This window comes from Limulus polyphemus, unplaced genomic scaffold, assembly GCF_000517525.1.
Source record: "Limulus polyphemus unplaced genomic scaffold, Limulus_polyphemus-2.1.2 Scaffold252, whole genome shotgun sequence".
Classification (NCBI taxonomy): domain Eukaryota; kingdom Metazoa; phylum Arthropoda; class Merostomata; order Xiphosura; family Limulidae; genus Limulus; species Limulus polyphemus.
Window position 1 is genome coordinate 585,250 of NW_013665862.1, and position 14,045 is coordinate 599,294.

General features: G+C 33.4%; 1 protein-coding gene across 3 annotated transcripts in view; it reads right to left on the bottom strand.

Moving 5' to 3' along the window:
• Positions 1 to 2,920: 2,920 nt before the first annotated feature.
• The window catches only part of LOC106478811, a 28,463-nt gene continuing 17,338 nt past the window's right edge, over positions 2,921 to 14,045 (bottom strand). For all 3 annotated transcript variants that reach the window (XM_013939382.2, XM_022382486.1, XM_022382485.1), the window contains exons 4-6: positions 9,227 to 9,287; positions 4,574 to 4,695; positions 2,921 to 3,135 (exon numbers count right to left, since the gene is read on the bottom strand). In XM_013939382.2, the coding sequence (XP_013794836.1) occupies positions 3,083 to 3,135; positions 4,574 to 4,695; positions 9,227 to 9,287 (236 nt within the window). In that variant the 3' untranslated portion in view covers positions 2,921 to 3,082. The remainder of the gene's footprint in view (positions 3,136 to 4,573; positions 4,696 to 9,226; positions 9,288 to 14,045) is intronic.

Genomic DNA, 14,045 nt, shown 5'->3' on the forward strand with positions numbered 1-14,045 from the left:
TTTCCATACAGTATCTTTATTTGAACTAGCTGTATGTGGCAGATGATGACCTTAATAATCTTACAGAGCAGAAGATAAAGTTCAGTGGGAATGGGCCCATCGCTAGCCATACAACTGGGGGTGTGTTGTGCTCGTGCTTAAGAAGATTTTGTCAAAATAACTGAATTATTATTTCTAAAAGTAATGACAACTCTTTAATTACCATTTTAACTTGAGTCAAATAGAAGTTAAAAAATCAATAAATACATGTTCGTAAGCAAAGGATTCACATTTAATGGGTAAGACAATTTTACATTTCATTTTCCTTACATTAATCTACTTCTACTACCATGTTTTCTTCTAGACATCTTTTGACAAACTACTTTAACTTGCTTGCTTCTAGCCTTTAAGACATTCACTCATTTTTGAAATTTTTCAATTATTAGCTCACTTCCATGCATCTATCATTATTTTAACTGATTTTTGATTTGCATGCATCTATATAACTACTTTTTCTTTGACTTGTATCTACCTAAGCAACTATCCTTCTATGATCTCTCTCTGATTTCCTTGCTTCTACAGCTACCTAATTTTAGCTTTAGGCTTATATGTGCATAATCAAAAGGGGGTCAGTGTTTCAACTGTGATGATTAACGATGAAACTTCTGAGTTGGATTTTGTAAATTTGATTGTTTTACTTCCTACCAATGATTTATTGTTAAGAATTTGAGACAGCCATGTTAGTTTTATTGTTGAAAGCATCTAAACTAAAAATTAATATCATTAAATATTCATCTTATCAGCGTTTGTTTTTGTTGCGAAATTCCATCCATCCATATATTTGCATACAAACATCTTGCAGTACAATGTGTTGTATTGTAAGTAACTGAGCTGTATACAACATACTGTGTTACCACTCCTAGCCATTCACGCTCAGTTGAACTCCATACAAAATTTATGTGCATAAAGGAGCACAGAGGTACAGCTTGTCCATGATAAAAAGTTTAGTGATTAAAATAGCATTACTAGCCAATCACAAAAGTGAACTTTTCCTATTGTTTTCAGCCCCTTTTGGTGGATTGTACCAAAATTTCTCTTGTACAAAGTATAATCTTTTCTAAACAAAAAATGGACCAAAATATATTTTTTGTGGGGGTTAAAATTTTCGAGTTTGTAGTTAGGGAATTTACCAGCTATTTTGGTCAAGGATCAGAGTCAACATTACGTGTGCAGTATGGGCATGGATAAGTGTACAGTAGACTGCAATGCTGTTCTGAGTAAGGGTCTGTTCCAGGGTGCTTACCATCTGTCAGACAACGCGGAGGGGTTAAGTTGGTCATCCAAGGAAGTGTTTAGTTGTCTCAGATGACCAATAAAATCGAGCACTGAGTACTCATTGACAGCTTGCTCTTACAGCTACCTTTTCTTGAGATATGTTTATATCTTTCTCAAACTGATTTATTGATCTGCTTGATTCATTGACACCCAATGCTTTAGAAAGAAAAGAAAATTTCATGATGACTTCCAGAAAACAGTATCAAAATGGCAAAGAATATGAGCTTTTAGGTAGTTTCAACTATAATGATGTAGAAATCCACACCTTAAAAAAAAAACATTCACTGAATGAGTAAGAAATAAGCTGTATGTGCAAAAAAGGGGCCAAAGAAAGATGACTTGGTGAAAGCACCATTAAAGTAAGAATGATATCTCAATTATAGACAGTCTTGAACATGAGTAGGTAATTACACTTCTCATTGGTGGAGGGAAATGTAAGTTTAAGAATGAGGGTTATATGACACCATAAAATAGGATAAAGAAAGTGATCAGAGTAAAAGCTATTCAAATAATATGTACCAGCGTCAACACAGACATATATTGATGTATTTGAATCAACATATGAAAGGCAAATACCTAAAAACTTCCTTCAAACTTTACAATTTTTGGTACTTTAATGCATACATTGCATAATCAGATTTTTCCTCTACCTACAAAAGTACTTTGGTTCATTTGTTTTTTTGACAACTGGATTTTTACATCACTATAAAAATGTTACATGAATTAAATATAAGTAGGTGAAAACTATCAACTGAATATTAATCTTTAAGTTATAAATATTTTGTAGTCTATGAACATTTTTATTTAAGTAAGTTATGAACACTACTTACAATTAATGAATCTTTTTTTATGTTTGGTTCAGGTTACAACTTGTATAAAAAGATTCCATAAACAAACTATTTTCTAAAAAATCCTGAAAGTTCATTTGTAACTTCCATCACGTAACATTAAAAAATATTTCAAGTGAAAAGTTTATTAAAATGAAGACAAGAATTTTATGAGTATTTTCATCATGATCCTGTCTAAAAAATGTGGAATAGGAGATACACATCCAAATATCTATGTAACACTCAAACCAACACTACTTTTGAAATATAAAATTTATTTCTCTAAGTTTAACCTCTTGAAATTATAAACTGTAAAAGCTAGATTATTTTATGAAATAAATTCATTCATAATTTTCAACTCTGTGACATATTAAATCACTTTCATCCAGTATCAAAGTTAAAATTGATAAATACAATATGTAATGGCATTGCAGAACTATTTGTATATCCAAGAACAAAAAAATGCTCAACTGATATTATCAGTGCTTTCTCCAATAATCAGAGATAGAAGATTAGTTTATAAAAAAAAATTATCTTAATATATTTCCATGTCTACAGACAAAAAAATACTTGTGCAAGGATTGATCCTAAAATTATGATTCAAGTCAAGAAGAAGCATACTTATACTGTTGGAAATACCATTTCTCTAACAAATTTTCCCCAAACATGGATATAGGATTACATAACAATGAAAGAAGTCATAGTTGAGAATTATCAGAATATATAGAAAATGTTTTGATGACTTGGTTTTTGATGTAGTAAAGGCAACTTACAGTATATTAAAAATAAAACCTACACAATCTCTTGGATCAAATTTATTTTTTATAGAACACATGAAATTACATCCTGATAGTCTTAAAGCATTAAGCTCCACACCTACTTTCATATACTGAAAATAATCACATTTTCTCTTGGACATCCAGTAGCTAGCCTCGTAACAATTAACATTTTCCACCAACTACTTGTTTTTCTTTCTTTCCCATGAATGACTGAACTGTGGAGAAATAGATACCATAAAACACTGTATCACTTTACATTTTAAGTACAAATTCAAGAAACAAGAGCTTCTGACACAATATGTAAAAATTTTAGAATGTTATGTAAACTGCCTAAGTGACAAAAACTGAACTGATAGGTTAAAGAAATCAGTTTAACACAAAAATACAATATCCTATAAAACTAAGGCACTTTTAAAAGGTCAACCTTCTCGAAAGCACTTAGGTTATAGCATATTGTATTTCTGTGACAAAAACCAGTGTAGACTATTTATAATTTTCAGATCTATGGAAAACATAATTTGGTTTTTACATAAAACAGCATTATACTTATGACAAAACTACTAAAGCTATCTACTGCCAGCCCTAATTTTGAACTAGTAACCACTGGGAAGGCAGCCAGTCAGCAGCACCCTAACTCTCATCATCCATGCTAAAGAATTGACTGTTACTCTTATAACACACACACACACACACATATATATATATATATATATATATATACAATTTAAATTGCAGGGAATATTTTATAGCATTGCATGCATGTGTTTTCTGATAGCAAAGCCACATTGGCTGCTGTGTCCACTGAGAGGAATTGAACTACCCCTGATTTTAGCATTGTAAATCCAAAGACTTAACGCTGTCCCACCGAGGGACAGTAGTATTGCATGTATTCAAACTCAGTTTTCCAGCTCTAAACTCCAAAGCTCTTCCACAGGGCCAACCCTTACTCCTCTAGAAAATACTATTTGTGTAACTGATACATTTTTGGAAATAACAAAAGAGTTTAGTCTGTGAATGAAAAAAAAAGACCACTGAGGCCATCAGGAGGAAATATTTAAAAAGTTAAGTTATTATAGTAGGTAGTTCTAAAACCATGCACTAGATTACAGGTGAATGAGTGCTGAGAATCTATATAAAAAAGTGTCAGTCTAACAAAATATTCATCTTGTAAATGAACCATAGTGACTATGAAGCTAAAAGTTGTGTACGTCATACAAATATAAACAAAACTGCTAGGATTTGAGCATTGAACAGAATGATGGGTTGGTCAGCTTAAGATTCATTTTATTATTATGATACTAAGAGTTATATGTCTTTGCATTGTTGTCATTAAAACTATCCTCAGTACTTTTTTTGTGTTACACCTATATTTATGATTATAAAAAATTCTAAACATTTGAATATAAAGTAGTAGTAGAACTATACAGTTTATAAATACAGAGTTGTCTCTTATATTAAACTAATTTGCTACAATTCTCAAGAATTACTCACAGGTGAAAATACACACACTCACACACTGCAGTTTTGAAGTATCAGTAACCACTAAGAAAGAAAGTTAGCAATTAGAGTTATTTTGGGACTTGAAAATGTTACACTGCCTCTCTTAAAAATTTTATTTTTCTTCTTCACAAACTACTTTTTATCAACTCGTACCCGATTCTCTCTTATTTTTCTTTCCATACAGCATATTTTGCCTGAAATCCAGTGCGTTCTCTGCAATTGGTTTGGGTCTTTTGAGCTCTTTAGGCAATATCTTCACTTGAAACTCTGTTGAACTAATCATAAGAAATGTGAAATTATTAAAGTAATATTTTAAAGACTTTACAGATAGCTCTTGTGGTTTTAATAATAATAAAACATATAAACGAAATAAAATAGCATAGTAGTTCATTAATCAGAACACATAAAATCAAAATACCCAAGTATAAAATTAATGTGGTGTTAGACAGCAAGTTTCCAACTAAATGTACATCAACAACAATGGTTCAAGACAGGACCTACTGTTTGTCAGTTCCCTAAGTAAGGTACATTTTTTTTATTTGTTGTTCCTTCATTAATAATATTCTTCATACTAGTTACTGTATTGATTGTAAATAATTTTATTTTAACTAGTCATTCATTATTATACTTTTATGATAAAGACTGATATGCATTGTTAGCTTAAAAGTTGTATTTAGAACTGACCTAAATTTCCTAAGCTGACTGAACTTTACGAGATATTATTGAGTTTACTGCCAAATATATTGTTAACAGTGAGGGTATTCAACTGATGAAAGAATGCATTCTAATTTTTATAAGTAGATATGTAAGAAAAGTATATTTCATCAGCTAAACAGATGGCCAAATTGATTTTTAGTTTCACTCTATGTACCTAGCTTATTGGAATTATTGTTACTATTACAAGACAAGCTTTGGTCTCTTGATATATGAAAGTATTCGATTGCTAAAGTTGTAAATATATGTGTATTTATGTATATATATTTGATGCTATATGCAATACTCATATAGCTACATATATTAAGCTGACATTGCAAGAGCATGTGGCCAACTAAAAGAACTGCAGCTGACTAAAGAATAACAAATTTTTATTTAACAGTTACAGTATTTTTAGCATAAAATTGTTGATGAACATCTATATGTACAAGGCACATAAAAAAACAAAAAACTTTGTGTCTGTCTGTTTTCTAACTACTGGGCCAAATTCAACCAAACTTTGTGGGATGATAGTTTGGAACAAGGGGCATGTTAGTGGGGATTCACAACACCCTCCACTTCTAATTATTGCTGTTATTGAGCATTTATTATCTTTGACATTAGCTACATTCATGGATAGCATCACATCCTTACACCAAAACCAAAAAAAAATTATTAAGTTTCTATAAAACAACATACACACAGTGTGAAGGAAAGGGCACACAAATGTGCACTAGCACTCTCTATGGAAGAATGAAACTAAAAAAATGACCACCAATATTGGAGCACTACATAAACTGAGCTGAAGTTCCTACTCCAACAGTCACCATAAGGCTGATATGAAGAGCCGTTTTTTGACCAGTGACCTTTCTTCTTCTGCCCATTAATCACATGAAACACCATGGAAGGATGTTAAGAGCTGGGTGTTGAAAGCAGGTAACAGAAAGCACCCCCTACTACCACTACTTTTGTCACTACATCTTCCTACAAAGCCACCCTGACCATCACACAGTGTATACCATGTTTTAAGTATATACATATTGAGTTCTTAAAGCTTATACAAAACTTTTGGTGAGGTAATAATGAATACTATAACAATATAAATAAATTTTGTGAAAGTTAACATTTTTATGTTATTTATCATAGCATCCACCCCCACATTTATTTAAACTCATAACCCAGACAAATGATGGTTACCTCAGCTTGTAATAAATAAACAGCAATACAGAAAAAAGTAACATCAACAATTCCATTAGATAATAAATATGGACCTTCAACTATAACAAAAGTTACAGGAGAGTGATATTATCAGTCACATTTTTTTAACAACCTTGGCAATTAATTAAACATAACCTTGGGGAAGGGGTGAGTTATATCGGTGCTCCTTTTTCAACATTAAAATCATTAATGTTAGTATGTGTTTTAGCATTCAGTACAAGAATTTGGTTCCAAAAGCTATTAACATTGTTACACAAGAATATGAAAAACACTTTTTGATAACCCTTCTATGAAAGAATTATTCTAACTCAAGATAAAATGTTAACACTCTTGTCAAACATTTTATAAATGTAATAGACTGATAAATATAAACAAATATATTGTAACATTTTCTTTTAGAACTATGATTTATCAAAGCTAAAACAATAATCATATTACCTATGGTTTTAGAAATTCTGTAATGTTTATTACACATCATATACGGTACATTTTGTACTGGGAATGTACAGAAGGGATGCACATATATTACATAAAGTAACATATTTCTATATATATTCAAGTTTAAAAATAATTTTTCAGCAAAAGTAAAAATTATACCAACATGCTGTTAAGTACTGATACTTCCAACGTGAATGAAAAAACATAATGTATAACACCTAAATTTATAATTTCAGAATTAATAGTATTGTTTTGCATTCACATATTTAAAAGCTTGTATTTTATGAATAATTAATATTGCACTATTATTATGAACTACAATGCTATTTTGTACACTATCTCATGTAGACTAGTTCTGGGAAAGGTCATGATAGGTGGTTTTCTACATAAACAACCATAAGGAATATTATTCACTCTCATCTCTTCAAGGTATCTATTAACTGCATATGGTTATTTACAACTTACATTTCCTTCGAATACTGGATTCTCAGCCAGAATCCCTTGCTGTTGTTTACACCTTTTAATATGGTACTTATTTGTTGACCAATCTATTTTAAAGTCAAATAATAGGTTGCTGTTTAATCCATATAGAGTTATGTTAACTAAAACTGACCATGTTTGATAGTAAATGTGTTCTCTTTGTTTCAATTTCTTGTCATTTGGTTGAGTCTAACTTCTTCAAACTATGTACACATTTCCTACAAACCTCCTATTAATGTGGGAATTAATTTACTTACCCACTGCCCAAGATTATTTTCAAATACCACACACAAAATATACTAATAATTACTGTTAATGCCAAGATGATACTTAATTTACTTACCTGTTGCTTAATTTTGGAATACCACACACAAAATATACTAATAATTACTGTTAATGCCAAGATGATACTTAATTTACTTACCTGTTGCTTTATTTTGGAATACCACACATAAAATATACTAATAATTACTGTTAATGCCAAGATGATACTTAATTTACTTACCTGTTGCTTAATTTTGGAATACCACACACAAAATATACTAATAATTACTGTTAATGCCAAGATAATACTTAATATACTTACCTGTATCTTAATTTGGAATACAACACACATAATACACTAATGATTCCTGTTGGAGTCACAAAGTTGCTGGAAAACTAACATGTGTAATGCAGATGAATTTAAACTTATTAATGTGTGGCAAATTATTTAAATTGTTTTCCTGAATTCCCAGGCAAAAATTCATATTTGTCAGACTTGTATGTACAACACACTGATATTTCAACTTTTCCTCACAATATTAAACAAAAAGATATTCGAACAAAGAATGACAAAAGAGAACAGACAGACTGACCAAGATTTACATTAAAATATACCAGTAATGAATGGAGGGTACAATTTTCTCTCACGTTTTTTTAGGTTTTGGGATTATTTTCAATGATTTTTCATTCCTATTTCCATGTTATTGACTTTTTTCAGGTTTATGACAAATATCGTAAATTCTAATCTAATATGGCTTGAAAAATAAATGAATTTCATTTAAACAGATTGAGCTTGTCAAGGGTAAATGACATGGCTCAGTGAAACTTTCCTCAAAATTACTCTTACAGGCACTTTTAAATGTAAACTTAAAGTTTCTAATACACATTGAAAAATATAAAATAACTAATTTTTCAAGGAATAATTGTTGAGTAATTGTTTATGTGTTTCATTTATAAATTCACAAACACAAGAAACTATATTGCATGAAAATATTTAAAAAAGTCATAATAATCATTACATATGTTTTTAGAAATGATTTATATTTATATATCTTACACCCTTTTAACTACTTTATAGCTAAAAGTTATGTCTATCATACAAATACATTACTTAGCCAAGAAATATGAGATCCCAAGATACAGCAAGGTGGCTAAGTTTTAGCTAATGGAATTTTTATTTGTACTTGTATACATTATTCAATAACCAATTGTTTATCTAAATCTCTAAAAAAATATTTTATGCATGCAATACTCTATTAATGTTTGGTAGATATTTTAGTGACAAACATTTCTTTCTATGTCACCATACACAGAAATTGATTGTCTAATACCTACAAAAATCAAGAGTGAGCTATCTTCATGAGCATACATAATACACAGTTCACAAGCAACTCTCAAAGTTTTGTGAAAAACAAGTAAAAGTGTTCATTACTTCTAGTCTACATCTGCAAAACAGAAGTGTAGTACTAGTCTATATCTTGTAACACTGTATATGTTAATCAATTATTTCTTAATGTACATATTCATAAAGTAATAAATTATTGTTATACAGTTAACTAATTCTCATTTGACAATAATAAAGTATGATAGGTCTGATGCTGACAGTCTCTTATTGGGAGGGGGAGGCAATTCAAGTGTGAAGTTTGAAATGGTTCTCATTATTAAAAAGATACAAGTAAAGACAATTCAAATACAACAATTTGTTTAACTTACCCATGTAGACTAATAAAATCTTCTGACTGTTTTGTTTCCTCAACTGGATTTAATTCATCATCTATAAAATGAAAAGACTAGTTAGTAAAAGATTAATATGTTGTAGAAATAACCCTATCAGCTTTATTTATCAAATACTGCCAGTGAAAAAACAATTTCAAACATATAATTTACTATAAAGCCTTCAAAAAAATTATATAATCTGAAAGGGTATACAAGGATGACTGCGAATTAAAATAAATTTGTAAAATTATGAAAATAAAGTATTTTTTTTTGTTTTACAGAATAAAATATAAAGTATCCAATTTAACAAACAAATAGCCATTATACTGCTACAAATGTATTAGATATGAAAATAACAATGAGTAAAAATAAATGAATTTGGAAAACTGAGATGGCATAATCAAATTTCAATGTTTTCTAAATGATATAAAAATGTACTTAATACACTTAAATCATAGTTTTACTACAAACTGTTTAGTGATCTCAAGCACAGTCTAAACAAAGTTTTTGGTTCCCACCTTGGAAACTGTTATCAATAAAGTTAACATTTTTCTTATCTGAAAATGTATTTCTGATAGATACTTGCCTTCACACACAGATTAGCTATCTTCCTCAGTGTGTCTTCCAAAGAAATTTGCATGCCACTAGCCTTGAAGCATCTCTCACCTAATTTCATGTAATTTTACATGAATTGTACCACGGCATGATGATGTCCTCATGCAACAAAAGTCCTCTACCAATAGGAGGACAACACACCTTCATGTGCACTAACTCCACCTATGTATTTGCATTTGTGATTCTTCATTCTTTGACAAGGCAAATAAGAAACTGTGCACCGAAAGTGGGAAAGTGAGTAGCTATTCGAAATACATTTTCAGGCAAGAAAAATGTTGATTTCTGATACAATAATTCACCCTTTCACACAGATTAGCTAGAATCTCACAATGACATGGTGGATGGACCAGTGCAAAATTTAATTAGACGATAACCATTCAGAAAGCATCTGAAGGATGTCCATGAGGTGTTACACTCGATGGCAGGGGTTCCATGGGGGCACACATGTGGGAGACTGTATTTCGTCTCATCCAGGGTATACTCTTAATCCATATAAGCAAGATAAGAGGCAAAGAAGCCAACTTTGTGCTGTAGGGATGGGAAGAATTGGAAAATGTCTGTCCAAGTATTTGTACACAAGTTGTTAGAGAGCTAATATGTCTAGTGTGGTTGGTGTTTGTTCAGACCATACATTGGGTGCTCACCTCAACTCTACCATCAGACTCAATGGGGCAAAACCAGCTGTGGGAGGAGGGTACTTGTGATAAGTATCCATTCTCACCTCAACTCTAATGTCAGACTCTACAGAACTGACTCCAGCTGTGAGAGGAGGACATTTTTGTTATATATTGTATGGATACTTATATACCTCAAATGTTTTATGCAATATTGGTCCACATGTAGTGCATGCACACCTGAACTCTGAATAGGCTTTGGCTGCAGGAGGAGGCCACATATGGCATGAATGATGTACCTGAGTTATATGTGAGGTGACCCACACTACACAACTGGTGTCACTACTGCCACACTACTCACTGTATTGGCACCCCTTGTTTTAGCCCCAGAGATTATGTCCCAATTTTTAAGGATTGTCAATGGTACACCACCCCAGCAGGTAGGACTGGTAAGAGGCAAGGGTCTTCAATACTCCACTCGATGTAGGGGAGAGAATTAATTTACGAGAGACCCAGATCTCCATCGGTCCTTCAGTCCAGAAAGGTTTTTTTTACTGGAGACAGTGCAATGGATGACCACAAAGTCAGCAAGTGAGAATCAGAGTAGTGGGTAGAACACCTTCCTAGTGTTGGCTTTTTCCATGATAGTCTATGGTATAGGTAGGGTCTAGACCAGAAGATAGATCGAATATAGATATATATACCACAAAGACACTAAGTCGTCTTGCAGAATACCCCAGCTCACAGTGGGCACAAGTAAAGTCAGGGCAGATGGTATGAGTGCTTTCTATGAAGTGATTGAAGAATGGTGACCTGTGGAAGCTGAAAACCATCAGGATATAAAACAACCACAAAGTGTACAGAAGAAGAGATGAATGTGTGGAGAGAGTCCACATGCCCACCTGGAGGATCTCGTCCAAGGACCATCGAGGAAGAGATGTAAGAAAACAAAAAAATGTGATGAATCAAATGTGAAAAAAAGGGGAAATAATCTGGAAGCATCCATATCCTGATACAAAAATGTCAACAGAGGAGTTAATGAACTCATCCCATTAGGGAAGAAGTAAAGAGGTCAATGGAAAAAGATGAACCTTGGGATAGGGACAGATGAAGGCACAGACGCATAAAGGGTGATGTCTGTGATAAAGCACACTGAACAGCCCAAAAGGACACATGATTTGAGCTGGGTGAAAATTATCTAATAGGTGAGAGACAAAAGGAAGGGAGATAGCAGGGTTACTTCCTAGGTGACAGAAGTCCAAGGAAGAAAGGATCTGTTGGGAAGAGGAAAATGCTGTGGAAGAGGGCATAAGAAGCATCTAGAGGAAAATGATAATCATAGAAGGAAATATGAGGAAACAAGTCAGGAGAGTAAGAGAGTACAAAAGTCAGGAAGTAAACAGCTTGAATGAGGCATGAACAAGATTATGCAAAACCTCATTAAGGTCTCAGTAAAGCAAAGGAGTTGGGCTAAAAGGACTGATGAGAATGAAGGATCAGAACAGAATGGAGAGGACAGGGGAAGAAACACTTCTTGGTACCAAAAAAGGAGACAGGTCCACCAAACAACAAGGAAAGGTTGAGACAGATAATACATCGATGAACAGTCAGGTAAGAAAGCAGAAACGTTGTGCAGAGAATTACAGCAAGGAGGAAAGGAATGGCAGAAGGACCAATGACAAATGACCTACCACAGATGGTGACAGACAAACAAAGTGGAATGATGACTAAATGTGATAAGAATAATGCCACATTAGTGAAAATTTTGGCTTGAAAAGCAATAGATCAGGCAAATTCCATGCATGAGGGTGAAGGGAGGATATCCCTCTATGAAGAAGGGAAGTGTGAGAAGCAAGAGAGAAGGGGAATAATGGGACGAGGAAGGGGGTTTGAATATCAAGCGGATCAAGGTTAAGGTGATCAAAGAAGCACCAATAATAGGGCCCAAAAAAGCAGGGTTGTGTTTAAATCTGAAGCCCAGTAGGAAAAGACGAATATAGGAGTAGGTAAAGAGAAATAGGTAAAACCAGGCCTGACTGAGAAATCAACAGCCAGAGCCTAAAGATGAGGAAAAGAGGTCCATAAGAGAGGAAGTTCTGAATTGAGAAGGAGGCTAAAATTGTCCAAGATGGATGTGTCCAACCAAAGATAATCCCCACAAAGATCTGGGGGCATAGAGGTTACTCCATTTATATAATACAGACTGCCTGAAAGAGAGGCAGACTGCCACCAAGATTGAAGCTCCTGGCAAAGGATGTGAATGGGTTCAGATTTGTATGGTTAATACCTGAAATAAAAAAGACCTGGAACAGAAGCCACAAGAATGGCTGAAGCAGGAAAAGGCTGAGTGGAACATGATCAAATAAACCATCAGTAGGAGTAGGAGTGAGAACATGCCCAATGAAGAGTGAGATTGATGTGAAATGAACTCTTATCCAGCATCCAAATGTTGGAAGTCCCTCCCTCATAAAAAAATGTACTTCAATCAGAGAGAGAAGAATCAAAGAAGAGAAAGATCTGGCTTAAGAGGCAGTACGAGAATGTAGGAAATAGTATACAATTTCTGACAATTCCTTAAGGATAGGCTCACAAAATATGACAAAGGACCCCCATTAAAGGAAATCTTCAGTCCACATGGTCCACTGTAGGAGATACATAAGGGTATGCCTCAAAGAAATGAGTGTTTCTAGGGAAGCCAGAGTCCCAAAAAGCAAAATACCCTTTCATGCAGGGAGAGAATAAGAAGTCTGAAACCTGGTGACCAGATATGTCATAGCTCACAGGCAAAGTGAAAGTGGTTGAGATGAGAGAAGAAAAAAAAACACCCAAAAGTACTCAACAATGAATGAGTGTGAGAAAGGACTTACATCCCAAGATTAGTCCCCCCCTCAACCAAGTAGTCACCATAAGAGAAGAAAAAACATCCAAGAATGAGGTAACAGATATAAACAGTCAAAGAAAAGGGATGCTAGCCCCAGGTCATGAATATGGCAAGCGAAGGCTCTCATGATATCAACTAATACAAGAGGTGCTGATGCTGAGTTGAAGGGAAGAGCAAGGAATGGAAAATGCAAAAAAAAGATAGACAGGACAAAGAAAATAAATGGAGGATGGGCTGAGAGAGATGTGTAGAAAAGTGTCTGACACACATCAACCATGGCCAACTGCAGACAAAGTGTAAAAAGCTATAAATGAGGTCAGAGGGAGGAGAAAAAGTGAGGAAAGATACCAACAGCAGAAGAAGAGAACAGTACCCAAAGAAATGTACATTTGTGATAGACAGTGACAAGAAGAGTGATGAATGAGACTTCTGGTAGAAAAACAAAAGAAGAAGGCCTAGAATCAGGAATGGAAAGGTGGGAAGGAGACTGATCCAGATGAAGAATAGAAGTAAAGGGCAAGCAGGTGGAAAAATACAGGAAGATAACAAGGACAGAAATTGTATAGCATCAGACCAGGTCACCAAGGGGAAAGGAACATCACTGAAAACATCTGGTTAATGAAAGGGAGCCAGATGAATAGTAAGTAAACAAGGAGAAGGAAGGAGTACAGTGAAGAGGAATGTAACTTGATCCAACGAGTTCTGC